General features: G+C 47.2%; 10 protein-coding genes across 10 annotated transcripts; 4 read left to right on the top strand and 6 right to left on the bottom strand.

The window, feature by feature from the left end:
- Positions 1–184: 184 nt before the first annotated feature.
- Positions 185–964, top strand: BBA_09603 (transposase-like protein; the record flags this gene model as incomplete). The annotated part of the gene is made up of 1 exon (XM_008604700.1): positions 185–964. The coding sequence occupies one exon, from the start codon at positions 185–187 to the stop codon at positions 962–964; it is 780 nt and encodes a 259-aa protein (XP_008602922.1).
- A 4-nt stretch (positions 965–968) lies between these two features.
- On the bottom strand, positions 969–2,244 carry BBA_09602 (uncharacterized protein; the record flags this gene model as incomplete). The annotated part of the gene is made up of 3 exons (XM_008604699.1): positions 969–1,007; positions 1,181–1,669; positions 1,723–2,244. 3 exons carry the CDS (start codon positions 2,242–2,244, stop codon positions 969–971), a joined length of 1,050 nt encoding a protein of 349 aa, XP_008602921.1.
- A 3,479-nt stretch (positions 2,245–5,723) lies between these two features.
- On the top strand, positions 5,724–6,266 carry BBA_09601 (protein kinase subdomain-containing protein; the record flags this gene model as incomplete). Its single annotated transcript, XM_008604698.1, has 1 exon — positions 5,724–6,266. The coding sequence occupies one exon, from the start codon at positions 5,724–5,726 to the stop codon at positions 6,264–6,266; it is 543 nt and encodes a 180-aa protein (XP_008602920.1).
- A 363-nt stretch (positions 6,267–6,629) lies between these two features.
- BBA_09600 (FluG domain-containing protein) lies at positions 6,630–10,590 on the bottom strand (the record flags this gene model as incomplete). The annotated part of the gene is made up of 6 exons (XM_008604697.1): positions 6,630–6,754; positions 6,807–6,945; positions 8,228–9,215; positions 9,271–10,031; positions 10,085–10,319; positions 10,376–10,590. 6 exons carry the CDS (start codon positions 10,588–10,590, stop codon positions 6,630–6,632), a joined length of 2,463 nt encoding a protein of 820 aa, XP_008602919.1.
- Positions 10,591–13,049: 2,459 nt separating this feature from the next.
- BBA_09599 (alcohol dehydrogenase GroES-like domain-containing protein) lies at positions 13,050–14,609 on the bottom strand (the record flags this gene model as incomplete). The annotated part of the gene is made up of 4 exons (XM_008604696.1): positions 13,050–13,328; positions 13,384–13,853; positions 13,937–14,383; positions 14,477–14,609. The coding sequence occupies 4 exons, from the start codon at positions 14,607–14,609 to the stop codon at positions 13,050–13,052; spliced, it is 1,329 nt and encodes a 442-aa protein (XP_008602918.1).
- An 803-nt stretch (positions 14,610–15,412) lies between these two features.
- BBA_09598 (oxidoreductase, short-chain dehydrogenase/reductase family) lies at positions 15,413–16,387 on the top strand (the record flags this gene model as incomplete). The annotated part of the gene is made up of 2 exons (XM_008604695.1): positions 15,413–15,897; positions 15,946–16,387. The coding sequence occupies 2 exons, from the start codon at positions 15,413–15,415 to the stop codon at positions 16,385–16,387; spliced, it is 927 nt and encodes a 308-aa protein (XP_008602917.1).
- Positions 16,388–16,765: 378 nt separating this feature from the next.
- BBA_09597 (oxidoreductase, short chain dehydrogenase/reductase family protein) lies at positions 16,766–17,832 on the bottom strand (the record flags this gene model as incomplete). Its single annotated transcript, XM_008604694.1, has 4 exons — positions 16,766–17,102; positions 17,162–17,527; positions 17,591–17,710; positions 17,768–17,832. 4 exons carry the CDS (start codon positions 17,830–17,832, stop codon positions 16,766–16,768), a joined length of 888 nt encoding a protein of 295 aa, XP_008602916.1.
- Positions 17,833–18,112: 280 nt separating this feature from the next.
- BBA_09596 (succinate dehydrogenase cytochrome b subunit) lies at positions 18,113–18,932 on the top strand (the record flags this gene model as incomplete). The annotated part of the gene is made up of 3 exons (XM_008604693.1): positions 18,113–18,139; positions 18,313–18,431; positions 18,485–18,932. The coding sequence occupies 3 exons, from the start codon at positions 18,113–18,115 to the stop codon at positions 18,930–18,932; spliced, it is 594 nt and encodes a 197-aa protein (XP_008602915.1).
- A 752-nt stretch (positions 18,933–19,684) lies between these two features.
- BBA_09595 (uncharacterized protein) lies at positions 19,685–20,314 on the bottom strand (the record flags this gene model as incomplete). Its single annotated transcript, XM_008604692.1, has 1 exon — positions 19,685–20,314. The coding sequence occupies one exon, from the start codon at positions 20,312–20,314 to the stop codon at positions 19,685–19,687; it is 630 nt and encodes a 209-aa protein (XP_008602914.1).
- Positions 20,315–22,584: 2,270 nt separating this feature from the next.
- BBA_09594 (putative peptidylarginine deiminase) lies at positions 22,585–24,450 on the bottom strand (the record flags this gene model as incomplete). Its single annotated transcript, XM_008604691.1, has 1 exon — positions 22,585–24,450. The coding sequence occupies one exon, from the start codon at positions 24,448–24,450 to the stop codon at positions 22,585–22,587; it is 1,866 nt and encodes a 621-aa protein (XP_008602913.1).
- Between the last annotated feature and the right edge of the window lie 1,752 nt (positions 24,451–26,202).

The raw sequence follows: 26,202 nt of genomic DNA, 5'->3' as shown, positions 1-26,202 counted from the left end.
TGAAGAAACTCGAGACCAGATTTTTTCTATGCTAAAAAGAGGTTTCTCGACCCAAGATATTGTCTCTGCGAACCTATGCAGCGCCCGAACCGTCCAGCGTCTCGAACGACTTCGTAAACTCCCTAGAAGCGAAATGCCTCAACAAAAAATCCGCGCAGGGCGGCGCAGCCGAATAACGCCCGAAATGAAGAAATACTTATGTGACCAACTGACCAACGATCCCGAGTTACATATAGAAGAGATGGAACAGATGTTGCTGGACAAATTCGATGTCAAAGTTTCGCCAAGTTCGGTCGTCCGAGCTTTGAAGGACTGGCCACGAAAGAAAATGCGTCGCATTGCCCAACAGCGAGATGAAGATCTTCGAGATTATTATCTATACAGACTTGCAAAACTTGACGTCCAGTCATTTCAGATCGTTTACTTTGATACGGCTTGCACTAATACGCTTGGCTGTCTCCGACACTCAGGGCGGGCGCCGAAGGGGAAAACACCCATCAAGTATAATAAATTAAAGCGCGGGGGGCAATGGCAGATACTACCAGCCGTCACGCAGGACGGCATCCTCATGTATCGCGTTTACCAAGGCTCGACTGACAAATTTGTAATCGAAGATTTTATATCCGAGCTTCTACATTTCTGCGAACCATTTCCTGGAAGAAACTCGGTCATAATCAGGGACAATGCCTCTGTCCATCGTTCACCGAAAATCCAGCAAATGTGCGACGAGGCGGGTGTACTATATGTTGAGCTATCGCCATATTCTCCGGACTTCAACCCGTGCGAGGAAATTTTTTCCAATCTCAAGACATTCATTAAGAAAGCGTACAAAGAGAACCCGGAGGTTGCGGAGTACGATTTCAAGTTTTTTCTGGAGTGGTGTGTCGAGGTGGTTGGAGATGACGAGGACTTGGCTAAGCAACTGTTTCATCATGCTGGAATTCCTATCACACACCCGGAATAAAATGTCATGCTTTATCAAACTCGGCAAACGCCGTACGCGGGTCCTGCCGACGAACAGCATATTATGGGCTTAATTACATAGGAAAAGAAATTGACAAAATTGACAAAATTAACCCCGCGGCTAACTTCTCCGTCGCATGATGCTTGCCGCGTTCCTGTATCTCTTTATGTTCCCAACCATGTGTAAAGCACTGCCGCACTTAACATTCCCCCTCACCATTGCAGTGACAACCATCTGAGGATGCTCCTCCATAGAGTTCAGCTCGAAGCACTGCGCTCTGGCAAACTTCATTCCAGCCTCTAATTCTGCTCTGCTCCTATCACTTTGCACTTCAGTCAGAAGAAAAGTGAAGTACTTGTTGAGCTCCTCGGCAGGATCACCCTCAGAATCATCAGATCTACTCAAGACCTGTTCAAAGATGTGCGAGGGGATCGGACCGGTGATATCAACGTCAGCAAACGTTTCGCCCTCTTTCATGCTATCCTTGTAATGGTCATTGATAGCCTTGAGATCTTTGTAATGCAGCTTGCGGTGATTCCCCTGGTGATCTACCAGACAATGAGGCCCCTTTTTGCAGTATTTGGCTCTACAACGATTGCGTTTGTAAACGCGATTCCACAGGCCTGATTCAGCGGCCATCCTCTCCCTCTGGACCTCGCTCTGGGTTTTTCTTTTCTTCTTCCCAGATTTTGCGCTCGTGGCAGACTGATCGGTAACTTCTTTGTACACAAATTCTAGGGATAAAGTTATCTTCCTACCTGCCTGAACAGTATAGCAAGGCTTTCGAGGTGCTGGTCAATAACGTCCCATTTAATGTTGTGGCCGGACACCTTGTCTTTCAAGCCACGGCCGCGTGTATTCTCGATCGATATAGTGACTATGGTCTCGTCACACGTATACTCTCGCCCTGGAAGCCTCTCGTCACTTGCTATGGTATTATCAAGCTGTGCTTGGAATATTTCTTTCCAGAAATCACTCGGAGCAAGGACAAGATCATCAGGCTGACCGTTTCCGGTAATCGGCCGTCGTCTTATGTTTTCCCGGAGGAACACTTTCCATACGAAATCGTAATGGATACAGATAGGGTTATTCTTATCATATTGCCTGTCGGCCTCCCAGTCATTCAGTCGCAGCAGTGGGAGTCGTCTCGTAGGCGTTGCAGTGTCAGCTCGGTCGGGGTCTTCGGCGGAGGTATTTACACTAGGACTTGTGTCCCTTCCAGGAGTTCGAAGGTCATAATCATCGTCAAAATTATCAAAATCAAAATCTTCCATATCCATCTGGTCTCACACAGCAATTACCGGCAGCAGCTCTGAGGCAAGAAAGCGCAGCATCAAGTTGGCGCAGTGCGACCGACCCAACCAGCGACCGACCCAGCGAGCGCCAATGTGGACACCGTGGCCTCTACGCTAGTTTCCATCGATTTCCATGGGTTTCCGTGGCCAATTCATCGTCTCCTACCCATATCGCCATGCATATGCAATGATTTTGTCCAAGAAGTAGAAAATTAAAAAAAGAAAATTAAAATTGAGCTGAAAGTATGGTTTTAATTGTGTGGACGCTCAGACGATCGACCCAGAGATCTAGGAACGCCTGCAAGATTGCCACCAAATCCGGGGGTAATTCCCACCAAATAGTGGGGCAAATGCCACCAAATATGGGTACTTTTGGGCTGAGATGCATAATGGTGCCTGACTAGCCAAGGCGCCTACTAACAAATAGGGAAAGTGCTCTGAGACAGCTGATTCAGGCTGCACATGTACAGAGAAGGACGTCTTTTCGTGCCTTTCAGAGCCTCAGTACTGTGCGTGACGATGACTTGAGTGAAGTTATTTAGTAGACAATTAAGCGGCAACTAGCCTCAAGTGCTGCTAAGAGCAGACAAGAAGGTACTTAGCAGGTACAAGCTATTTTTGGCTGCTCTCCACTAAATTTGTTGTGTAGGTGCTCACCCGCGACACCCATTTCGGTTTTTACTGTATCTAATTGTGGGTTTATGTGAATCATCTTGGCTTCCTGCTGCAGGTTGAGCCACTATGAAGGAACACTTGTCATATTGAAAGCATAGTAACGGAATCTTGAATAGTTTGCCAGTCTATCTATGCGCCAGATTCATGGCCGGTGGGTCTCATACTATGTTTTGCCAGGGCTTCCTTCATGTCGATTTTGTTGATAAAGTAATGGTTACATTTTTCGCGGTGTCGAAGGTCATGCTGAAGTCGGAATGAAGGCCGAGAAGAATGAGAAATGAAAGAGGACGATGGCCAGAGTGTGATGTCTGGAGGGGATGGCAATCTTGATAGACGGGCCTCGTGGCAGACGCGCCCCCCCACCCTTGCGGCTCATGGCCGGAAGTAAAAGCTTCCTCCATCAACACTCGGGCTAGATGTCCAGCATTCGCAGGGAAACCCAAGCCGGGGTTCTTTCGGGATCTCGGGAATTTTCTCTTGTGTTTGCACCCGCAGCCAAAAACGGCCTATTTTATACGACATATCTCAAGATCGAGCAAGAGAATGGGAGTACAAAACTGCTCTTCAGCTCAGTTCATACGCGGCGTATGTTGATTAGCAGCAGAAAGCTACTGCTCAAGCAAGGTGTGGAACCCTGCAGCTTCTTGCTCCCGAACGCCCCTGGGGGTAAGCGCTAGTAAACAGCTGGCCTAGGAAGCAGTAAAATCGCTGCTCATTCCTACGGTACAGTAGCATGAAAGCAATGATTGGATGGATGGCCAGAAGCTGCTCCTCAAGTCATATGAGCAGCGGGCGCTGCTGCTGTAGGTTGGTGTGCAGCGGAAAATCGCTGCTCATGACATGAATAGAACCAAGCAGTGATAGTTTACGTACGCCAGCGGATGTGCGGCACTGTAAGAAGCCAGTAGAGGCTTGGCAACACGGCGTTCGAGGCCTAGCTGCGAGCAAACCGATCTCTCGCTACCCGCGGACTGTTCAGGCGCTACATGAGCCTGAGGTCCCGTTCTGGCTCCAGACGCGACTTGTTGCACCGCTTCCAAACTTCCATTCCACGTAGACGCCGAAAGACGGCTTCCATGCTTGCAATTTCGCTCATATGCCGTCGCGAGGATTTGGCAATCTTCTCTGCTGGCATTGTGATGGATTCTGAATTCGGACTCCAGAAAGTGCTTTTCCGCTCATCATGGACGTGGTTCCATTAATAAAGATACATTTTTGCGTCATTTTTGGTTGTAAAAGCTCAGCAATTGGCACTGTGTCTCTTTTTGAACAATGAATAGATGAACCAACTATCGGTATAATATAATACAGAATGTACTGACTGTACTGTACAGGACCAGAAAAGCGGGAAGCTACAATGCCATCAGATCTTGCTGGCAAGCACAGCAGCAGTCGAAATTGTAGAATTGCATCACCACCAAATACAGTTGCCACTCAAAAAGCTAACTATGACGGTTTTGAACATGGCGAACATGGACGAGGCGCCTTCACCCTCAGTCCCAAAAAGAGATAGAAGGAGAGACAACTTTGTCAGAGCAATGTCGCGATTGATGAAACGATCCAATAAAGTAAGCCAGCTTCATGAAGCAGACATGTATGTCCTGGTACGCTGGAAAAACAGGCATTGGGTGTATTGCTCCACGGAAGACCAAGAGTTTCCACCATCTCCTAAAGCCTTCGTGAGTTGAGGCAGCTCCTTATTCACTTGTGAATGCGAGGCTAATTAAAGTAAAGGACAGAATATACCCACCAGTAGTGATACATAGACCAGCAGATTTTGCAGACACAAGATAGCATGAGATTGGTAATTGATTTCAGGAATAAATGAATTATGCAGACAACAACCTGTCACAGTTTGCCTTGCGTGATAGTCCCGACAAGCTGGATAACTAAGCGCGTCGCGACAGATCTGCGCATGCTAAACACACGTCCAAGCAGAGACGGGCATTATTTATAGATAAAAGAAGAAATGTAAGACTTTATAACTCAAAAGAAAATCTCAATTAAAACAATAGATATTGTGTTACTCTTTGTTTTCCGGAGGATATAAGTCTGGCTACGATGAACTGCACTGGACGGAGATGACTGAACGGAGCTGAATAAACGGACCAGAAAAGACAGTGCCGAACGGGGCTGGAGCTCGACTGATCTGGACTGATCTGGACTGAGCTAGACTGGGCTGGGTTGAGCCGGACTGAGCTGGGCTGAGCCGGACTGAGCCGGACTGAGCCGGACTGAGCTGGGCTGAGCTGGACTGAGCCGGACTGAGCTGGGCTGAGCTGGGCTGAGCTGAGCTGAGCTGAGCTGGCCTGGAATGAACTCTGACAATCGGGACACTGACACCCCTTTCGAGCTCGCGGAGCTGCTTTTGGCTCCAAAGATGGGTTATCCTGCGTGAGACACCTGTATCAAATGTCCTTCGGCGACTGCTTTGACTGGTCCTTCGATGTGCTAAGCTCTTAACAGCCTGATCTGGATGACATAAATGCCGAGATAGCTTTTGACTCTGTGAAGAGGGTAGCCGTTTTTGCGGCCAAACTTTTGATTTGAAGTTCCACGAGACTAGTCACGAAAGTATGCAAACAGTATGAGGTCAGTGAAGAGTGGTTCATCACGCCTAAATGCTTAAAAATACACTAAATGAGGACGGAGAAGTTTTACAGTAGCTACGAAATGTAGATAAGAAAGCTTGTACATAGTGAGACGAAATTATATTATTAGCGCAGAACTAAGCGAAAATGATGCTTTATTCTTTGATATCCATGGCTTTACTCACGAAGCTTCACACCATGCACGGTTCGGACATGGTTCTTGAAGCTATCAGACCCCCACGGAGAGTGGTAGTTCCTGATGGTAATGGCGGCCACGTCGAGTGCTTCTTTAAGCGCTTTGCTCTCTCATTCGGACCTGAGCATGCGCGGACGGAACTTCGCACGCTCAAACGACTTGCTCTGGCGCACATACCGCCACCACCGCAAGCGTTCATTTGCCGCCTCTATGGTGTTGTTCGTGATGGGAACGGATTAGCAGGCATGCTGTTTTCTTGGATTGAAAATAAAGGCGTTTTGTCAAAAGCAAGAGCGGAGCAAAGCGCCATTGAACTTAGAAGACACTGGGCAGCCCAGATCCGCGGGACTGTACAGTTGCTTCATGATCAAAACATCATCTGGGGTGACGTCAAGGCAGAAAATGTTTTGATCGATATGGACGACAATGCGTGGGTTATTGACTTTGGTGGAAGCTACACCCTGGGTTGGGTTGATAAGGAAATCGCGGGCACAGTGGAAGGGGATCTACAGGGGCTGTCTAAAATCATGAGCATGCTGGCTTGATGAATTGTGTGCTTTATTAATCTGACATCGCGTGCTACCTACCCTTCGTCTGTGATCGAGTACTTCATCTCTTTTCCTTCTCCAATTCTTGTAGCACTGCAACACGATCGCTAAGGAATTAGCAAAACAACTATGGTCATATTTAGGTACCGTAAAAACCGTTACGTATGTGCTACTGCCTTACATTGTTTTCATGTACAGACAAAGGCGGAACGAATGTCCCTCTTTTGCTAATTAAGAAAAAAAACGGGAGCCTTGTTTAGGCGTGCGGTGCGGCGGGGCCCTGGCTCCAACCGACCTCTGCCGTGGATATACTTCTTGGAGCACACCCGACTGCAGTAACTATTCTATCTACCAGCACTACTATCTCCAGGAACCGCAGGACCTTGGCTGCGTGCGGGAAAGTTTCGACGTTGCCTCGTGGAATTCGTCGGGCGGCTCTCGCATTTCATCTAGCTTCGTGATAGCATTCGTGAGCCCGTCGAGTCCTTTTTTCGTCAACCAAGTGTTCTCCATTGTCCTTGCAACACTGGAACTTACGCTCAACAGCACCGCGTTCATCAATCTCGACATTGGTATCTCTGCCGAGACGGTACCGGCTGCCTGCGCGGGCTTTTCCTCGAGCGAAGCGGAAGCCGTAGCGGGAGGCATCAAAATCGACAAAGGCACGGGGATGACCCTAATGGGCATGGTCCTGCAGGGGATAGCTCTCTTGACCGCCCTTATTGGATTCACAGTGCTCCTGTGGCCAGCGCTGCCTCTGCTGGGCGAATGGCCCGCGCAATGGCTCCGACTCACGAGCGAAGCGGATGGTAGGATGGTCCAGAAGACACTCAGAGGGACCACGGTGGGTCATAACTCAGTTAGAGATGGTAGTGATCGTTTGTTCTTGATCTCGAACCAACGCGGTCCGAGGGGTCTGAAACTTGCATTTTCCGCCGAAAAGGGTCACATTATCACGGGACAAGGACACGAATAAAATCATTTTTATCCAAGTAACACTAAGGGTGGAGGCCAAGGAGATTACTGTAACGATGGCTTCTCCTCTAACAGTCGAACTGCTTCAACCCTACCAGGCCATCATTGCTCGAGAGGCTGAAACGTAAATTACGAGACAGGAGAAGAGACAATGTCTGCAGTAGCTTGCCAGTACATAACGCAATCTGCTTCTTTATGCCAGGCGGGAGCCTGACCTGCATCGGCATTGAGTGGTTGGGAGGTCACCCTATTGCAATTCATTCGGGTTCATGCCATTGTCACAGCCGCACATGCGTTTTGAGAAATGGCTGTAGGAAATCTTGGAGTAACTAAATATATATATATTCAATTGGGTGTGTTTTCCTCACCACCTGTCAAAGGTAGAATTTTATCACAAAAGTGATTGCCATGATGGATTCGTTACGAGTCGTGATTTGCGCGACGAAAACCGCTTACTTGAAGTAGCAAAACTTGTCTAACTATTGAACAGAAGACAAAGCGTCTGAGAAAGCTGCTGCGACATTGCCCTGATTATATGTTCTATGAAGCTTTCACACATGGAAAGCCTAAATGAAAACAGAGAACCATGTCTATGCATATGCAATAGGCTTCTACGACTTTCACGCGCGTAGTTTCACACCATGAACTGTCTGGACATGGTTTTTGAAGTGGTCCAAGCTGGTCAGGAAGTCACCAAGATGCTGGCATCCGGGGTGGCGGCACACAAACTTCGCATTGCCTTTTTCGTGCCGAAGATGAACATTTTCGACATGGTCCATCATGTGAGAAACACGATTAAACCTTCTCGTCCGAGCCGCATAAGTCAGTCGCTTATCCCCCACGCAGTAGATACATTGCGTTTTGCCCAGCAGGAGAGGAATGTCTTCGAATGGTTCGGGCTTGATGAGCAACTTGGACTCAGCCACCTCAGGAGACGATTCTCTGCTTGCATCACAAGGAGAGACCGGCTGTGGCCGACGCACCTCGCGGCAGCGGGCGAGACGAACCATTCCATCTATGGCACGAATTTTGCGGCCTGTCATCTCTTCAAAACCCATGTCCGTGCTGAAATCACAAAGAATGGGCTGCAAGTAGGTTCTCTCGGGGAGTTGGTGCTCAACAGAGGGCTCAGCCTTTTCTTCAACGGCCGTTCCACTCAGTTGCCTCTCTAGCTCTTCGTTGTGCATCCGTCGACGATAGGCCTCCTGGTATTCTTTTGTCATATCTTCCTTAAAAGTCTTTTCCGCATTTCGCAAATCGCAGCGGCGTCTCTGGTACTTGACCTTTTCATCTACTGGTGCCGACTTGATGAATCCATATTGCTGCCGAAGTCTGATCGCTGTTTGCTTCACCTCCCTCGTCAGCTCCACTACCTCTGGGTCAGGCGGAAGCTTGGCTAGCTCTGCTTTAGGGATTTCGCGGGGAACTTCAGGATTACATCGAATGCTCATATGTGAGAATGCCTTGGTCAGCCCATCCGCGGATGGGTCTCTTTCAAGATACGCATCTTGCGTGTTGAACCCGACTCGCCGGTTGAGGTAAGCGTTGGCCAAGCACCCAGTCATCGGGTCGTGCCGCATGACCTGGTCCACGACAGGATTCGGTGCGACCTTTAGAAGGGCATTCGCATTGCCGCGGCGCATACAGTACGACGTCCATTTATCCTCAGAGCCCAAATCCGATCCGATTCTGTCAAGGTAGAACGCGTAGGCGGAGTATTTCATAGGGTCCGTTGTAGACTTCTCCCAAGCCCCTGCCGTGGTTCGTACCGATCGTCGAAAAATGGGAGTTTTTAGCATCGACGTCTTCCAGTTTACCTTGGTGGCAGCCCTCCCAATCTTGGTAGAAAAAAAGGGCGCCGCGTGAGAGAAGCCGCCGACATCAACTGCATCGTCACGGATGGCTCGTGCCAAGATATGGCTGATCGGGCAGAGAATGGGCAGCGGGTTCTCACGGAATAAAAAAATTGTCCTGTGTGTTTGATCAGCGATCCGGCTCGTAACAAAGCGTAAAGCGAAATACATACGGTTTAGGCTTATTATCTACGCCTTTATGGTGGCGAAAGAACACCTCCATAGCTAGCACGTCTCTTCCTCCCTTGTTTGGGTCCCTGACGATCCAGAGGACGATATCTTCATAACATAATGCTTTATGTAGGCGGATGATATCTTTGTCTTCGTCTTGTTCCATTGTAGCAGTCGGCTGGTAGGGGTCTGGTTCGGGCGGAAGCATCTCAACGTCTTCGTTGGCAACATCGCTGTACTCAGTGTCGGTTGTGTCGTCTTCGTCGCTGTCGTCTTCGTCGCCGTCGCCGTCGCTTTCTCCGTCATCGGTTTCGTCAACACCATCGAAAATAGGATCGTCAAGATCGGAATCAGTATCAGACTCAGACTCGTAGCCTGATTTGATGGTCGACTTCCGCTTTTGCTTCATGCTGCGGTTGGGGGGGCTCGGGTTGCGGGGTTGCTGCTTGCAACCTCGCGCTAACTTATCATCCGCAGCCCGCTCACTACCACCGGCATCCTCGCGGTCACAGTCATCCAGCATGGGGTCGCTAGCCGCTCTGCATTTTGTCCCATCGACGAGTTCTGCAGGTCGGCATGCTGTATATGCCTGGAAAAGCATAATGGTTGGCAGATCAAGGCGATCGTCCTCGGTAGGGAACACGCTACGGTCGCGCGACCAATGATGCGTGAGGCCCAGAAGAAGGTCGTCTACGCTCAGGACAGGCTTAGCTCCAGGCTGATCGTCTAGATCAAACTTTTCCTTGAGTTCGGTATTGATATACTAGGCAATGTTAGTCTATGCCGGAATGTACGGTCGGGTTCTGGGTCATATACCTTTCTGATCTCCTCGCAATGATTTGGGTTGACCACCTGGCCCTTGTTGCAGCGGCGATAAAGCATTTTAAAGTCACGCCAGTATTGGTTCACAGTCTTTTTCTTGGACTTTTTGCGTCTTTTCTGAAGGTATGTTTCACAGATCCAGTGAAGGAAGGTCATGATGAATCCTTTGTCACTGTACCGCGGCTGCAGAGACGTCCGCCAGTGCGCGTGCTTGTTTGCCTGGCAGAACCTGGCGCCGTTAGTATCGAGCCTGATGCAATAATGATACTCCATCTAGTTCCTCACCTTATGAATCTCTTTTTAATGTAGTAAATATTCGACTTGGTCGTAGCTGCATCGAGCGGCTGGATGAACTGGGTGCTGTTCAACTGCTGCTGCAGGGTATGGTAGTCTTCGGCCAGGAGCGCATTCTTCTGTGCTTCCTTGCGCAGCGCAGTGTCTCGGTGGCGGCGCTTCGCGGCCTTCTGAAGGGCCTCTGCAATGTCGCGGTGGATTGCCATGACCGGAGGAGGAAAACGAAGGACTGTTGAACGTGGTGTATCGTTGGACAGGTCCGGGCCAGGCAAGCTACTTTTATGTGAAGAGAGCAGGTAGGCAGGGTGTGCACGTAACGGCGCAGGAGGGGTGTGAGTCACACCCACCACAAATGGCAGCCGCCCCACTGGTCTTTCCCACCAAGGGCGGCGACGTTTGTCGCCAGATTCGGTGGGCTAAACCGGCGCACTTGGCTTTATTCTATAATATTAAGTAAATATTAAGTATTTTATACTCTTACTATAGGTAATAAGTTAGTAAAGACTTTATAATAAGATTATTTTAGTACTTAGTAAGAAGTTAGCCTCTTTTAGTATACTAAAGAAAATAATATAATTAATTATTATATATATACTAACTATTACTCCTCTAGTAATATTATTATATAATTATCTTATTATTTTTATTAAGGTAAAATAATAGTTACCTAAGAAAATTAAAACCTAATAATAGAGTAATATAATATTATATCTTACTTTAGGAAATACTCCCTAAATATCTATTATTATAGTTTATTTATTAATCTTTAAGATATATTTAAAATATAAGTAGCTATATCTTATATAAGCTTTACTACTATATATTTCTATATTAAATTAGGTATTACTCTTTAGCGCCTATCTATCTCTACTAGATATAATAAGATAAAGTATAGTAAAATCCTTATTATTACTAGCTATACTATATAAGCTATAAAGATAAAGTACCTTATAAATAAAATTCCATATAACTATATCCTAGAAGGTACTCTATAGGTCTATACTATAGATAATTTACCTAGCTATAAAGCTAAAATTATTATTATTAATTTCCCTTATAAGTTAAAAATTAGTTTCCTTAATAAGCCTTACTATATTAATATAACTTCTACTTATACCTATTATTACACTATTTATATTAATAATATAGCTAACCTAGAGTAAAGTAAGTTACTTAGTAACCTAATCTCCCTATACTATTAAAATAAAGCCTTAATTACCCTAGTAGAGTGTCTAGACTTTTATAATAAATACTTTAACTTTAGGTATATATTATATAGTTACTAGAAAGTAATTAGAAAGGATAAGTTTATTTACTACTCCTATACCTATAATAAACGTTATTATAGTAGCTAGGACTACTACTATACTACTATAAGAGTATCTTTTAATATTATAACTCCCTTAGCGCCTATTAACTTAATTAAGTATAATATACTTAGTAATACTATTATTATTTATATTAAAAATTAAAAGGATAATATAGTTAATAATAAACTTATAATTAATAATAATAATACTAACTTCTATAGTAAAACTTATACTAAAAAGCCCTAGGTTAAGGACACTATTAATACACCTATAGATAATATAGCTTCTACTATAGATATAACTTAGGATATACTTATAGATAATATAGCCTCTACTATAAATATAACTTAAGATATACCTATTCTAAATAATATAACTTTTATTATAGATATAACTTAAGATATACCTATTCTAAATAATATAACTCCTATTATAGAGATAGCTTAAGATATACTTATTCTAAATAATATAACTTTTACTATAAATATAGCTTAGGATATACCTATTCTAAATAATATAACTTCTACTATAAATATAGCTTAGGATATACTTATTTTAAATAATATAACTCTTATTATAGATATAACTTAAGATATACCTATTTTAAATAATATAGCTCTTATTATAAATATAGCTTAGGATATACCTATCTTAAATAATATAACTCTTATTATAAATATAACTAGGATTAAACCTACTACTACTAATTACTAGGTAGTTACTTTAGTTTAGCCTAGTAGTAAATAGTAATTAGTTAATTAGAATTAGAACTAGAATTAGAATTAAGTTTAATTAGAATTAAGAATAGATTAAAATTAAGAATAAATTAGAATTAAAAATAGATTAATATTAAGAATAGATTAATATTATACTTACTTCTTATTAGACTTATATTATAATATATTAGACTTATATTAGATTACTTAAGGATTAGAAGAAGGATTAGACTATTTTATAGATATTATAGATAATATCTTCTTTTTATACTAGGGGTTATTAGTAGGCACGCCTTAGCTTACTAACTTAGCTAGGACCCTTATTAGCTATTATACCTTCTAGATAGCCTCTCTTCTCTTTCTCTCCTATATATATATATTTATTAGGTCTTTACTTTAGCTCGTGCCTCGCCGTGTGATTCCGTCGCTCTCGTTCTCTTTGATCCGCCACAGCTATGGGACAATCGGTGAACAACGGCCTTGCACTTTTTTATTTGCTTTTCGATGGGTGAAACACACATAAAATCGCCCCTGATTTATGTCTCACTTCATCCCTGTATTCCCACCAAGTCACTCCAGTTCAACAACAATGCCCTCTGCTCCGATCCGTGATGCCTCCAATCTACCCATTCAAATCTCTCAGTATCTCGTTAGAGCTGGGCTTCCCTTGCTCGCAGGAAATGAAAACTTGGTCTCGACAAACACTTTTTGCATGCCGTCCTGCTTCTTGTCAAACACGGTGTAGACCTTGTCCAGATCCTCCAACCGCACGCGGTGCGACACCATCTGCAAGGGATCCAGCGTGCCCTTTTCAATGGCCGCGAGCAGATCCTTCCAGTAGAGGTGGACGGGAGCCTGGCCGTTGCCGATGAGGCGGATGCCGCGCTCCATGAGCGAGCCAATGTTGAAGTGGTTCGTCTACTCTTGTCGTTAGCCTTTGTTTTGCCCATTGATAAAAACCAGGCACACTCACATAGCCGGCATAGATGCCGGTCACGCCGCAGCGACCAAAGGACCGCACGCTCTCAATCATCTCGTTGAGGAGCTCGCTCGTGTCCGTCTCCAGGCCCACCGCCATCTCCAGCCAGTGCAGCCAGCTCTTGGAGTACTCGCCAGCTGCGCACTCGAGCGCGACGTCGGGTCCGCGACCATCACACAGCTCCTTGAGCCGGGTCACGACCGTGTTCTTGCTGGTCAGGCCACTGGAAAGCTTCTTGTAGTCGACGAGCTCCAGCTTGTCCGACGCAAAGTGCGCCCGTATCGTCGTCAGCCGCGGCTCCGTGTCGACAAAGATGATCTTCTTGGCGCCCTTTTCCAGCGCAAAGACGCCGGCCATTTGGCCAATGGGACCCGCGCCGAAAATGGCCACGCTGTCGCCCTTTTCGACGCCCGTGTCTACGACGCAGTGGTACGAAGTGGCCAGCACATCTGACAAGAAGAGGGCTAAGTTTATGCAGGTCAGCAAAAAGGACAATGAACCATGAGAACGATTGATGAGGACAATCATCGCTTGTTTCAGTCTTTACCTTTTTCATCAGGAACATGCTCAGGAATCTCGAGCAGATTCACATCGCCCATCGGCACACGCACGTACTCGGCCTGCCCGCCCGCAAATCCGCCCGTAAAGTGCGCGTAGCCAAACATGCCCGCCGTCTGCCCGCCATACAGCGTCTTCTCGAGCGTGTTGGAGTTTGTCTTGGAGCACTGCGACGACAGCTTGCGCTCGCAGTACCAGCAGTCGCCGCAGGCAATCTGAAACGACGCCACGTACCGCTTGCCCACCTCGACCTTGTTACCGACGCCGCGGCCGACCAGCTCCGCGGTGCCGCAAAACTCGTGGCCCAGAATGTCGCCCTTTTTCATCTCGAGGATCGCGCCGTGCATGAGGTGCAGGTCGGAGCCGCACAGCGTGCTGCCGGTGACTTTGAGGATGACGTCGCGGTCTTCTATAAGCTTGGGCTTCGGGACGTCGGCTGCCAGAAGAGCCTATTTTTAGCCACTCTTCGCTCCCAAACTTCTTTTTTTGAAGGGTATTTATGGTATACCTATCTCTACATGATTTTTACCCATCCACACCAGGGCCTTCATCATATCGTCTTTGCCGCCGGAAGGAAATGTTGATACATCTTGCTGGGTGATGGCACTCCCGTCATGGCCCGTTATCTTTTCGGCAATATTTGCTGCTTGTGCGAGAGCCATTGTTGAAGTGTATTGATGAACCAATTAAACTGTGCAGTACTGTGTAAAATTGACAATAAGAAATCGCAATTAATTTCTTCATCGACAAACAGCGGCATTTTATTAGAGTTCCCCACGGCGACACTAGTAAAACGTGCTTCTGGCCTGACGATGTCATGACGCCTACTTAGGTAGATGACGTTGACACTCGTATTCGCCCGAAACTGCGCACGTCTGATTATTGCAATCCAAATCAAGTAAATTATTCTGTGATCTGATAACGTTTCTTTGCTGACGTCAGTGCTATTTCATCATTGTGGCCACGCCTCAGTAGTTGGAATAAAGACCACCACCCACCTACGCCGCCTTCAATTTTTTTTGAAAATGAAAAAAAAAAAAAAAAAAAAAACGGCGGCAGCGGAGATGGTCAGCCGCAGTTACTAGTTTCGGGGATTCGATGTGCACACCCGTTGCGAATAATCCCCCAGTATACGCTCGTGGTGGCGTTGACGATGCCACGGCCGACGCAAGTGGCAGGTTTGGGCCGCCATACAATGCCAACCACAACACCAATGGTTATGGTAGGCACTGCATATTCCTGATATTTAGACACACCTATGCAATAATGTGGCCATAATTGACATCTTTTGACGTCAACACGACAAATGTTAGTTGAAATAGTGCGCGTCGTCCTGCAATTGTCAAAGGTATTTCGTGTATAAATAGCGAGTCAGGAGCTCCTGTCCTTTGGATTAGATTAAAGCACAGAAAAATAAAACAACTCTCAATCTTATATTTCATAATTCAACGAGACACATCGCATCATGCAGTCCGCCAAGGAAACCCTTCACAAAGTCGTGCAAGGCGACAGCGGCAAGGACTCTACTACCCAGTCCAAGCCCGGCTTGGAGCGAGACATGGAGCCCAAGCCGACCAAGGTGCACCTGGACACGCACGGCGCGCAAGAGGGCAGCGCGCCGTATTGCCCCTGCGGAAAGCTCAAGGGCAAAAATGCCGTCGTGACCGGGGGTGACTCGGGCATCGGCCGGTCCGTCGCCATCCTCTTGGCCATGGAGGGCGCCAAAGTGGCCATTGTCTACTTACCCGTCGAGGAGCCGGACGCGACGCACACTAAAGAGCAGATTGAAAAGAATGGCGGCCAGGCAGTGCTGATTGCCAGCGATCTCAGCACTGCCGTCAACTGCCGCGATGTCGCAGTACGCATCAAGGCGATTTTCGACAAGGTGGACATTTTGATCAACAACGCGGCCACGCGGAATGAATCAGGAGGCATCATGGACATCTCCGAGTAAGTAATGCTTTCTATGTCTGCAAATCTCGGTCTAACCAAGTCCAGAGAGCAATGGAGCTATCTGTTCCGCGTCAATGTCGACTCCTACTTTCACCTCACCAAAGCAATTCTGCCCAGCATGGGCAAGGGAGGCAGCATCATCAACAGCGCCTCCGTGGACTCGTACATTGGTGTGCCTTCGCGTCTCGACTATGCCACGAGCAAAGGCGCCGTCGTTGCATTCACACGATCGCTCTCCAACGAGCTGATCAAAAAGGGCATCCGCGTCAATGCCGTCGCAGCCGGTCCGGTGTGGACGCCAATGCTGGCCTCGAGCGTGGATAAAAAGGGCCAGGAAGGCCATGGACTGGGCAACAGTACGCCAATGGGAAGGCTCGGGCAGCCATCCGAGGTGGCAACCACGTACGTGTTCCTCGCGTCTGGAGAAAGCCAGTTTATGAGTGGCCAGACGCTGCATCCGAATGGTGGCATTGTTGTCAACGGCTAGATTATTCGCAACTGCCGCCCTCAGTCCTATGATGTGAAAATGGATGTCTACGTGTCACGAGCGATACCGTGGTGCATCAACATCTAGTTGATACCCGAAAAGTAAAGCCGAAGAGTGGCGCCTTGGAACGTGTGGTGCCTGACTACTCACAAATTGACTTTTTAGTCTGCGATAGGGTATATACAAGAATGGTAGCAATTTGATTCTCTCCGTGAACTAAGCCTCTATATCGTGAGTGGATAGATGGAATGTAGCGTGCCAGACTCTTTGCTACTATGGCTGATCCAATGAATTGTAAAAGCTTTATTTGCCATTTATCTTGGCAGGTGGGAGAGACAAAAAAATAGCATCGAAACTTCAATCACCAAACTAACAAAGCTAATCTCCTAGCGGATATGCGTGCAGAATCTGGCCATAGTACAGCTCCGAGTCTTTGGAGGCGAGAAAAATAAAACTAGGCGCAATCTCGCTCGGCTGTCCTGGCCGTCCAAGCTGCGACTTCTTTCCAAACCCCTCCATCTGCTCTGGCGGGCGTGACGCAGGCTGCAGTGGCGTGTGGACTGGACCAGGCGCCACAGCATTGACGCGAATGCCCTTTGGAAGCAGCTGTTTTGCCAAGGACCTAGTGAAGGACGTGATGGCACCCTTTGTGGCCGAATAGTCTACCATTGCGGCAGTTCCTCTAAACGCGACCGTCGATGTGGTGTTGATTATGCTGTGATGACCATGTCAGCAGATGGCTTCAGTGAGGGATCCGGCATCATGGTCACGTACGATCCACCTCGTTGCATGTGAGGCAGAGCATATTTCGTAATGGCAAACATTTGCAAAATGTTGCTCCTGAATGTGCTCTCAACATCGTCGAGGTTTATTTCAGCGAGGTCGGTGCACATGATTTGCTTGGATGCGTTGTTGACCAGTGTGTGAATGACACCAAACTCCTCGACATGCTTTTCGACAGCCTGGAGACAGGTTTTGTTGTCCATTAGATCACCCGCAACCAAGAGGCACTTTCCGCCCTCCTTTTCCACCATTTTCTTCGTATCGTTGGCGTCTTGCTCCTCCTCTGGCAGGTACACAATCGTCACGTCGGAGCCTTCTCTGGCAAACAAGACGGCAATTGAGCGACCGATGCCAGAGCTGTAAAGTCAATCAATAATTGCTAACCCAGAACGAGCAAGGGGAAGAAACTGAGCTACTCACTCGCCACCTGTAATGAGAGCCTTGTTGCCTTTCAATTTGCCCGCAGCAAGATATTCATGGTGCTTGTCTTTGCCCTCGAGCTTAGTAGACTCGCTGGACGGCGCCATGTCCCTTTCGGACCTAGAAAAAAAAAACAGTTAGTGTTGCTGCTCTCATGTATGCATCGTGTCCACCTACCCGGGGAGATTCTGGGCTTGAGCCTGAGGAACAGGCTTGAAGCCACCACCTTCGGACTTGGACATGGAGAATGGTACGATAGAAAAATAGCGTGGAATAATTCTTGATGAGAATTGAGTGTGTAACCCGGCACGGAAATTGCAAATTGATAGCCTGGTCCTGATGTGACTAGCTGGGAGTTTGATGAGATTGATACGTGATGGGTGCATGGCGGGCTTTTGTAGTAGACTGAGCAGACCTGGCCCATACCCAAGACAAACAGTTTTATCCTGATTTTAACAAGTCAAATAGGCCAATGAATTCAGGGAATGCGAACTACAAGCGGATGATAGCTCTGTCTCAACAATGTGCAGTGATGAGCAGATGGAGTCAGTATGACGCAAGGCAAGTTTGTTGGGCTGCCCATGCAGCAGCACTCTTGCCGAGCATCTCCAATTGAATCCATCTTTGCATTTGGAATCAAAACGTTTACAGCATCATTGGCCGAAATGCAGCATCTCGGTATTTTAAACTGGCAACGCTGCATGTTACACTGTCGTGGACAGGGCGTCTCCGTCTTGAGGACCAATGGCTTTCGCGTCGGCCTGAGGCGCGTAAGCATACCTCTCCAGGTCCCTGCTGCCCACCTCAGCCGGACGTTGATATCGACAAATTCCGAACCAAGGTATCTATCAAGATTGCAGGATAAATTGAACGTGATGAATTAACGCGCCACAGAGCATCTCCGCGAATCACCAGAGTACCTACGGGCCACCAAGATGCGGCTCTGCGAAACCAGCGACTGAAGCGGCCCATCGCGCCTCACCTTGAAATTTACAAGCTTGACCAAACGTACCTGGGAACATCTGCCTGGATGCGCATCACCGGCTGCACCCTGTCTGGCGTGGCGTATTTATATTTTCTGGGCTATCTCGTGGCGCCAGTCTTTGGCGGAAACTGGGACAGCGCAGCGCTCGTCTCTGGCTTCCACGCCTTGCCGACATGGACGCAAACGGGCTTCAAGATGCTCATGGTGTTCCCATTTGCCTTTCATTCCATCAATGGGGTCAAACAGCTTGCGTACGATGCAGGATTTCTATACTCGCGCGCGACCATTATAAGGGCAGACCGTTTCTTGTGGATCAGCAGCTTCCTGACATCTCTTGCTATGGTGAATTGGCTCTAAAAGTATGTAATGATTATCGCAAGGGAAGTGGAGATGGCTGTGATTATTTCGTGTATTCTCGGACGCTCAATTAGCTTTTACAGCTATGATATTACAGTCAGGATCTCGCCGTTCCTTGGGTATATAGAACACTCGCTTTTTCAAGACATTTGGTCGCGGGCCCTTCCTATTCCCCTTCGATACTCCGTCGGTCGTATGATAGGATGATTTGATAGCCAATTGTTTCTTCTCAATCAAGTAACCCTTTATTACAATCTCGGGTCAGTTTGGTACTATTTACTTTGGTAGTTGTAGTCGTTCCGTTATGGTAGCAGAAGGGGCGGTAAAAGTCCTTGGTTGGCTCGGCTGCACATCAATCGACATCTTCGAGCCTCGAGGTAGTACAACCGAACCGTGCAATTGGTGCTAAGATAGCTTTAGGAGGTACAAAAGCTGGAGTTGAAGCTGTAATGGAGATGGTTGTTGTAAGGGGGGACTTCCCTCCTAGCGGAATAAAATCCGTATCTGTATTGGCCGCCGATTTTGTGCAGGAGATTTGACGTTGAGATACTGGCCACACTGTTCCACTCGCTATGCACGTTAAGCAATTGTAAAATAAAACCGTTTCTCATTTTCGAACAGTTAGCTATTCCTAATATAATAAGACACCTAGTATAAGCCCTTGTTTAGCGTAAGCAAAGCAGTCCACACTAGACTTTGCCGCTAAAGCCTTGACACGAGGGAGAGCTTGATGACGGGCGACGCGTCTCCGTTTATTGTGAGGATGTAGGCTTCTGCTCGTGGGCATCAAAGCATTCTTGAGGGCTTTCGAAGCTGTAAAATTCTACCAATTTCTTTAAGTCGTCCTCAGATATAATGGCCAGGTCAAACTCATCACAGAATTCCTCCGTTCCGCAGACTTCATTAACAGTTTCGCCTGACGGAGGAGACTCCTCATGCATACGCCGGAGGATGGCTACACACTTGCCATAATCGCTAGTAGTGCTACTAACCCACGGTAGCTTGGATTTAGGCTTGGTGTCCTGGGAGGAGGCCGCGGGGTTCTGCTCGTAGGCATCAAAGCATGCTTGGGCGCTTGCGAAGCCGTAAACTGCTGCCAAATTCTTTGAGTCGTCCTCAGATAAATCGGCCGGGTCAAACTCCTCACAGAAGCTCTGCGTTCCGCAGACCTTATTAACAGTTTCGGCTGACGGAGGAGACATACGACGGAGGGTGTCCGTACACTCGCCGAAATCGCCATTATTGTCATCAACCCAAGGCAGCTTCGATTCAATAGTCGTATTGATATTGCTGGAGTCGTCAGTCGGAGTTGACGCATAAACGTGTGGTAGGACAGTGCCTAATGTCATAGTAAAAATGATCCTAGCGGCGGCGGACTTCATTCTCGGAGATTTATCGTAGAACCTGAATAGATATTCCACGTAAACTTGATACTATGTTGAAGATTGGAAATCTAAACTTATGTGTCACCTAGCGATTTATATATATAGAAGAAAAGGCCTATATAATATTAAGTCATTAGCACTAAACCACATATATTGCCTAATTATATGTAACGCTAAGCATTGTCTATGATTACGATAGGCTCTGATTCATAATCTATGTTAGTTTATATAAAACACTTACGAGTCATGTATTTAGCGGCTTACATGGCTAGTAATGCTTTGGTCTCTAATATTGTTTCATTCACCGAGGTTTACTCAGTCTACTATATAACGAGTCATAGGAGGTGTGGTCATGAGACGAGATAGGGCTTGGCATTATTACATTTAAAAGGCTACCGAATTGACTTTTTCACCTCTCTACATCCTCCTACGATGCCTCCTTTGCGCAGTTGCAGCAAGAATTAGCTGCGATGTGTTATTGCCGGCCGTCATTGGTCAGAAGGGTCACCTTTACGTGTAACTCCGAAGGCCCTGTTGCGTCCTGACTTTAATGATCATGTATTAGTTGATGTCACTAGCTTTATTATGAAAACACTACGCCGCTGTTATCGTCGCCCCCGGTACGCTAGAGAAGTTAGCTATAAGGGACGGAATCATTAACGGGCTAGGTAACTGCACGGTTACGCAGTGACTATAATATGCTTCTTGCTGGGCTATTCATAGTACTGCTGCTACTCTACAGTGTTAATGTATAACTAGCATTGTAATGAAAACGTAAGAAAGAGTGGGAAGGTGCTGATGGTATTTCAAGTTGCATGGTTGAGTGGAGCGACGGTCATTGAGAATGTGGTCTATAGAGTTGTTCTGACTTAGCTTCCAGTCTTTCGTACTTAGCTATTGCTTCTAAACCTGCCTGATTGACTACAAGATGACAGTGAGTCAAATACACTTACTTGTTCGAGATCCTTGACCCGGCTTAACGCCGTATATGCTTGTCCGTCAGAGAAAATGTCAGAATTTAGGCGAGGGTAGCAGCTGACCATGACAGGCCTTGAACCTTGCTGAGTTGTTAACCTAAATGCGTTGATTATTGGAAGCTGCACACGTTTATACTTCGCCCCATCCGTCTGAAATATACCGAAGTTTTATGTAAGTGCATGACCTATCACGTTATAAGACTTATTATTAGGCTATTAGCTAAGCTGGTTATTAAAAAAGAATTGATTGTCGTTTTTCTCTATTCTTCAGAAGGGTTCATGTCATTTTTCTTCAGAGAAGACTTCCCAGCCTCTTAAACTACTGATATCGATGATTTTATGACATGTAGCAATCACGTCAAGTCTGCTCATTCAACTAACAGAGGCAACCTTATCCGACAGATAGGGTTCCCTTTCTGCTTTTCATAAGAGAGACAGTAGTGCAAAACACTGTTGTGTCTCTTTGTACCAACTTTTTGAATGGTATGACTCCGACCCCTGGTCCTTGGGAAGTACAGTCCCTAAGCGAGGAACAGTCGCATAATTTTGGAAGACGCAAAAGCCACCATGGGAGTCATGGAGTGCACCTTCTTCTAATTTGATACAGACTCATTATCATGCCTCTAGCAAGACCTATAAGTGGCCTGGATGCTGTTGCGTAGGATATAGGCTACTATTAGTGCTACTGGAGAAGATCCTAGTAGACCTGCCATTTTTTGCTCTGATAACGCAACAGTTATGAGCCCGTGTCGGATAACTCTGCCACTGTTTGTTGAGTATAGGAGAGTGAACCTGCGTGATAAGTAATGTGGTGGTGAAGCTGCTCCGTCACAGGAGTGATACAGATAGCTAATATATGTGAAACAGATTGTAGCATATGGATGAAGGGTCCGGTACGGTCAACTATAGATAAAACCTCAGGATACCGCTCTTGAGAAGCAGAGCCAGCCTTCCACACACGATTTTGAAAAAAAAAAGAACAACTGAATCAATGATAGCTAACTGCCTCACATAACCTGACAGATGCAGCCTTGGCCACTTACTAATAATTGACAAGCATAGTAAACGATCCTTGTTTTATTTTACATATCCTAATTTTTAGCTATACATACGACCGCATGACTCTCAGCGTCCTTGGCGTTACACGAGGAAAATGGGTTGACTCGTGGTTGTGAGGGTTTCAGCTAAGGTATTCCACAGGCAAGCGGCGCAGGCTTCTCGTATGCTACATGTCAATTGTACCCTCAAGTATTATGATCAAGTAGACTCTCTATAAACTAAATCTATGAATTAATTAGTCTTCCACCATTCGACATTGGTATGCCGTAAAGAATTAGTTCCACAGTGAACTTCTCCTCCACGAACATGATGCGACATGTAATCATCTATAAACACCACATTGAAGCCGGCTTCTGTATACACCTTGCCAATCTCACGCTCAAGCACGTCGACACCATCCACGCGAGGACCAAACGGTTTCGGGCAAATGTAATGCTGGTCCAGCACAAGACCATTGACCGCCAGAGGAAAGAAGCCTTGAAGCTGCCTCTCACCGGGGATAGTGTGATGAAGGCGCGCTGGAAAACCGTCCGGGTCGGCAAGCCAGTCGTATGTCTGGTCTCGCCAAAGAGCAGGCACGCGCAGAACATCTGCGTCGCTGATGGGCAGCTCCTCAAGGAGTATCTCGACATTGCGGTCAATAAACTTCTGAGCATACGCATTCGTCTTGACAAAACTCTCTTCCGCGAGCAGCGCTTCGACCGTCTTGTTAGGTAAGTCATGGTCGGCGAATATTGGCCAATTGTCGTCGGTCAAGTTGCCCTTGAAAGAGAGGAACGGCACAGTGCCATGGCCAGTCTCGTTGACGTGCTTGAGGATACGCATCGCAGAGCGTGTATCAGGAACAGCCACACGAAATCCGATTGTGTTATTAGACGGTAGAAACTGAACGAATTCATCAACATGGCCGGCTACCAGCCATCCTGCCTCCAGGTAGAGCGGCGTCTGCTCACGCTGCGCCTCGAGAAACTTGGTCAGCGACGCAGCCGGATACTTGTCATAGTGCTTGCCTAGGACAACCCGTCCATTTTTATACGAGACACCTGAGCGAGAAGTATATGGCGGAATGGTTTCAATGTTGCCGCCCGAGTTGATCTCTTCCCACCCAAACCCAGACTCCGGTCCTGGCTGCCAGCCACCCACACCGGCTCCACGCAGTTGCTCAAAGACCAAACGGCCGTTAGGTCGAGTTGATTGCGGCGACCGCAACAGCACTCTGATCGAGATGGGGCCATTGCGACCAGGCATGCTGGCAAAGGCTGGCTCCATCAAGTCCTGCGCCCATACGTCACGGCTATCGTTCAGTGTTATCAAGGGAACCGCAGGCTTGAGCTTGTGAATGATGGCGCCGAGAGTGTTGACGAAGGCACCCTGCCATTTCGATTCCACAGTTTGCATTGTCACAACGGCTTCCATGCTCTGGCGATGGTGATGCAAGAGGACAGGCGCCTGCCTCATAGCGACAAAGTCACTACCGCTGCGCATGACATCCGTGACCTCGATTTTGATGTTGACTAGCCCGTCCCATACAGTCTTGTCGGTAACCAGGTGCCTTGCGTCAATTGCAAGAGTCAGACCCGCGGACAAGGCCGTGCTGTTGAACTGCAGCTCAGACTTGACCAGTGCCCAATCAGATGAGCTTCCCTCGTTTCTGTGCTTCCAAAATAGTCGTACATTCTCAGCCGCCGACGGTGGCTGAACCAAGATCCTGGCAGTCGCATTCTTTGACAAATCAGCCAGTGGCAGGGTCTTGACCGGTGCCGCCAGGATACTGTTGATCAGCTCATCCCCCGCGGCGTCGTTGCAGGCTGCGAGTTCCCAATTGCTGAGTGGTGTGCCGACACCATCGTTTACGTGGCAGCGATGAAGCTCGTCGCCGATATTTGGCAGAAAGATTGCGCCGTGATGAGTAGTCCAGGCGTGCTTTCCGTATGTGTCGCGGTCGTCAACAAGGCCGTCTCTGTTGGTGTCGGCGAGGATAGTGACAGGAATGTCCAACTTGGCAGGATTGATGGCCTTTTGCGGGGTGCTGATGCTTGCCGCTACCGTCGAGACAGCAATAGTGCCGGTCAGGTATCCAAGAAGCGCAGGATGCATTTTTCCGCAGCGCAATCCTCTGGGAATCTTCAATCTGCTGAGGTCATGGAAGGGGTCCCTCCTGGCAGCACCAACTGATCCCTTTATAGTCGTACCTCACCGACTCCTTTGTTTGTTTCCTTTGTTTGTTGTTGGATGCTTTGACGTCAGGGGGATATCCATGTAGAGGCAGATGGCGCCCGCCGGTACTGGGACCTGGCTCTTGGCCCTGCTCGACAAAGAAGCTGTCAGGGGTTCGCGAAGAACTCCACGAGTCCGTGGCCCAGTGCCCACTGCCACGCGCGTGAACCCCGAAATTTGTAACATGCGACTTAAATCTTGCAATAAATTCTGGCCTATTAAGGTAATTCATGGGCCTTGTCGACTAATCAGAGCCAGCAGGCTCTTCAAAGTCACTCTCTTAAAGTCACTAACAAAAAAATCCCCCCCAGCGTGCCTCCAGCGTGCCTCCAGCACGTGCCTCTAGCATATACCTCTAGCACATGCCTCTAGCGCGTGCCTCTAGTGTATACCTTTAATAGTACTCTTAATAGTGCCTTTAAGTCTTTAATATAGCCCCTAGGAGTACTTTAAAGCACCTCTTTTAAGTATCTTATATACCTCTAAGCGGTGCCTTAATATATATGTATACGTGTGTGTATATTAGGAGGAAGAAATGGTGTAGGATAGTGGAGGGTGGGAAGCTTTATTAAGGGGTATATATTAGCCGTTATGTAGCTACGTGGTAAATTTCAAAGAGGACGTTATAAATTTCGTGGTTCTGCCCACGCAGCACTGCAGCTGCATGCTTATACATGCACGTGGTAGCTGTTTTTGGCCATATGATAACTACGACATATCTGCGGCTGAGGTAAGAAAGAAGACGGCACGTCTTGCAATTCCTGAACCAGCGCTAAAAGTCTACACGAGGTTTCCGTCTTGTGGCATAGGCGAGTCGGGTTCGACACAAAGTACATTTTATATGTGGCGCGAGGTGGCTAAATAGTGCTGCCTTGTCGGATGTACTGGCAGCGCGCGGAGGCCGAGATGATGATCAGAGCTTTGATGTGCGACTTTACACGTCACTTGATCCGACAAGTACTTTCCCGCTGGCCTCTTGGCGTGTGAGGCGCAGCAGTTGCTTGCTCACAAAGTTATTTCCGTTGCTGCCTGGCTATTGGGCCGCAGAAATTGCTCTCAGACATTCGATTCGTCATTGTCAACATGTACGTAAGAGAACGAGCACAGCCTCTGATACAGCCTCCATTGCGGCGTCTAATGCGGCGTCCAATTGTACAAGTGGAAGTTGCGTCGGAAAGAGAGGTGACGACTGACAGCAAATTTGAAGTTGCCCTCTCTCGCTTTGTCTAAGCATACTCGTTACATTTGTTTGTTTCTTTACTTTTGCGTATTGCTTATTCTATCGATGCTGCTTCTTGAATACTATTACTGGCTTCATCCAGTAACCAATCCATTTGCACCCTTGGGTAACATTGACGGGGTTGAGTAATGCCTCTTCAGAGGGAGACGATATCCGTTGCCGCCTAAGGACAAAGAATCGACGCAGTCTTCAAGTAAGCAGATAGGAGAGAGCAATTGTATTATGCATAAAAACGGTGTACCCGTTGGCGTATGCGCCGAAATGCACGTCGATGGGTGTCGGCGCAGCGGCATCAGGGCTATTGGTCATGGCAATATGGCCGCTGCTAACTAATTGTAATGTGGCCACCATTCTGTCCCAGATATGTGTGATATTTCAGCTTGAGTTAGTCA

The sequence above is a fragment of the Beauveria bassiana genome, assembly GCF_000280675.1.
Source record: "Beauveria bassiana ARSEF 2860 unplaced genomic scaffold BBA_S00059, whole genome shotgun sequence".
Lineage (NCBI taxonomy): Eukaryota > Fungi > Ascomycota > Sordariomycetes > Hypocreales > Cordycipitaceae > Beauveria > Beauveria bassiana.
Note: the sequence above shows the minus strand (reverse complement) of the source record. Positions and strands in the feature narration are given on the sequence as shown.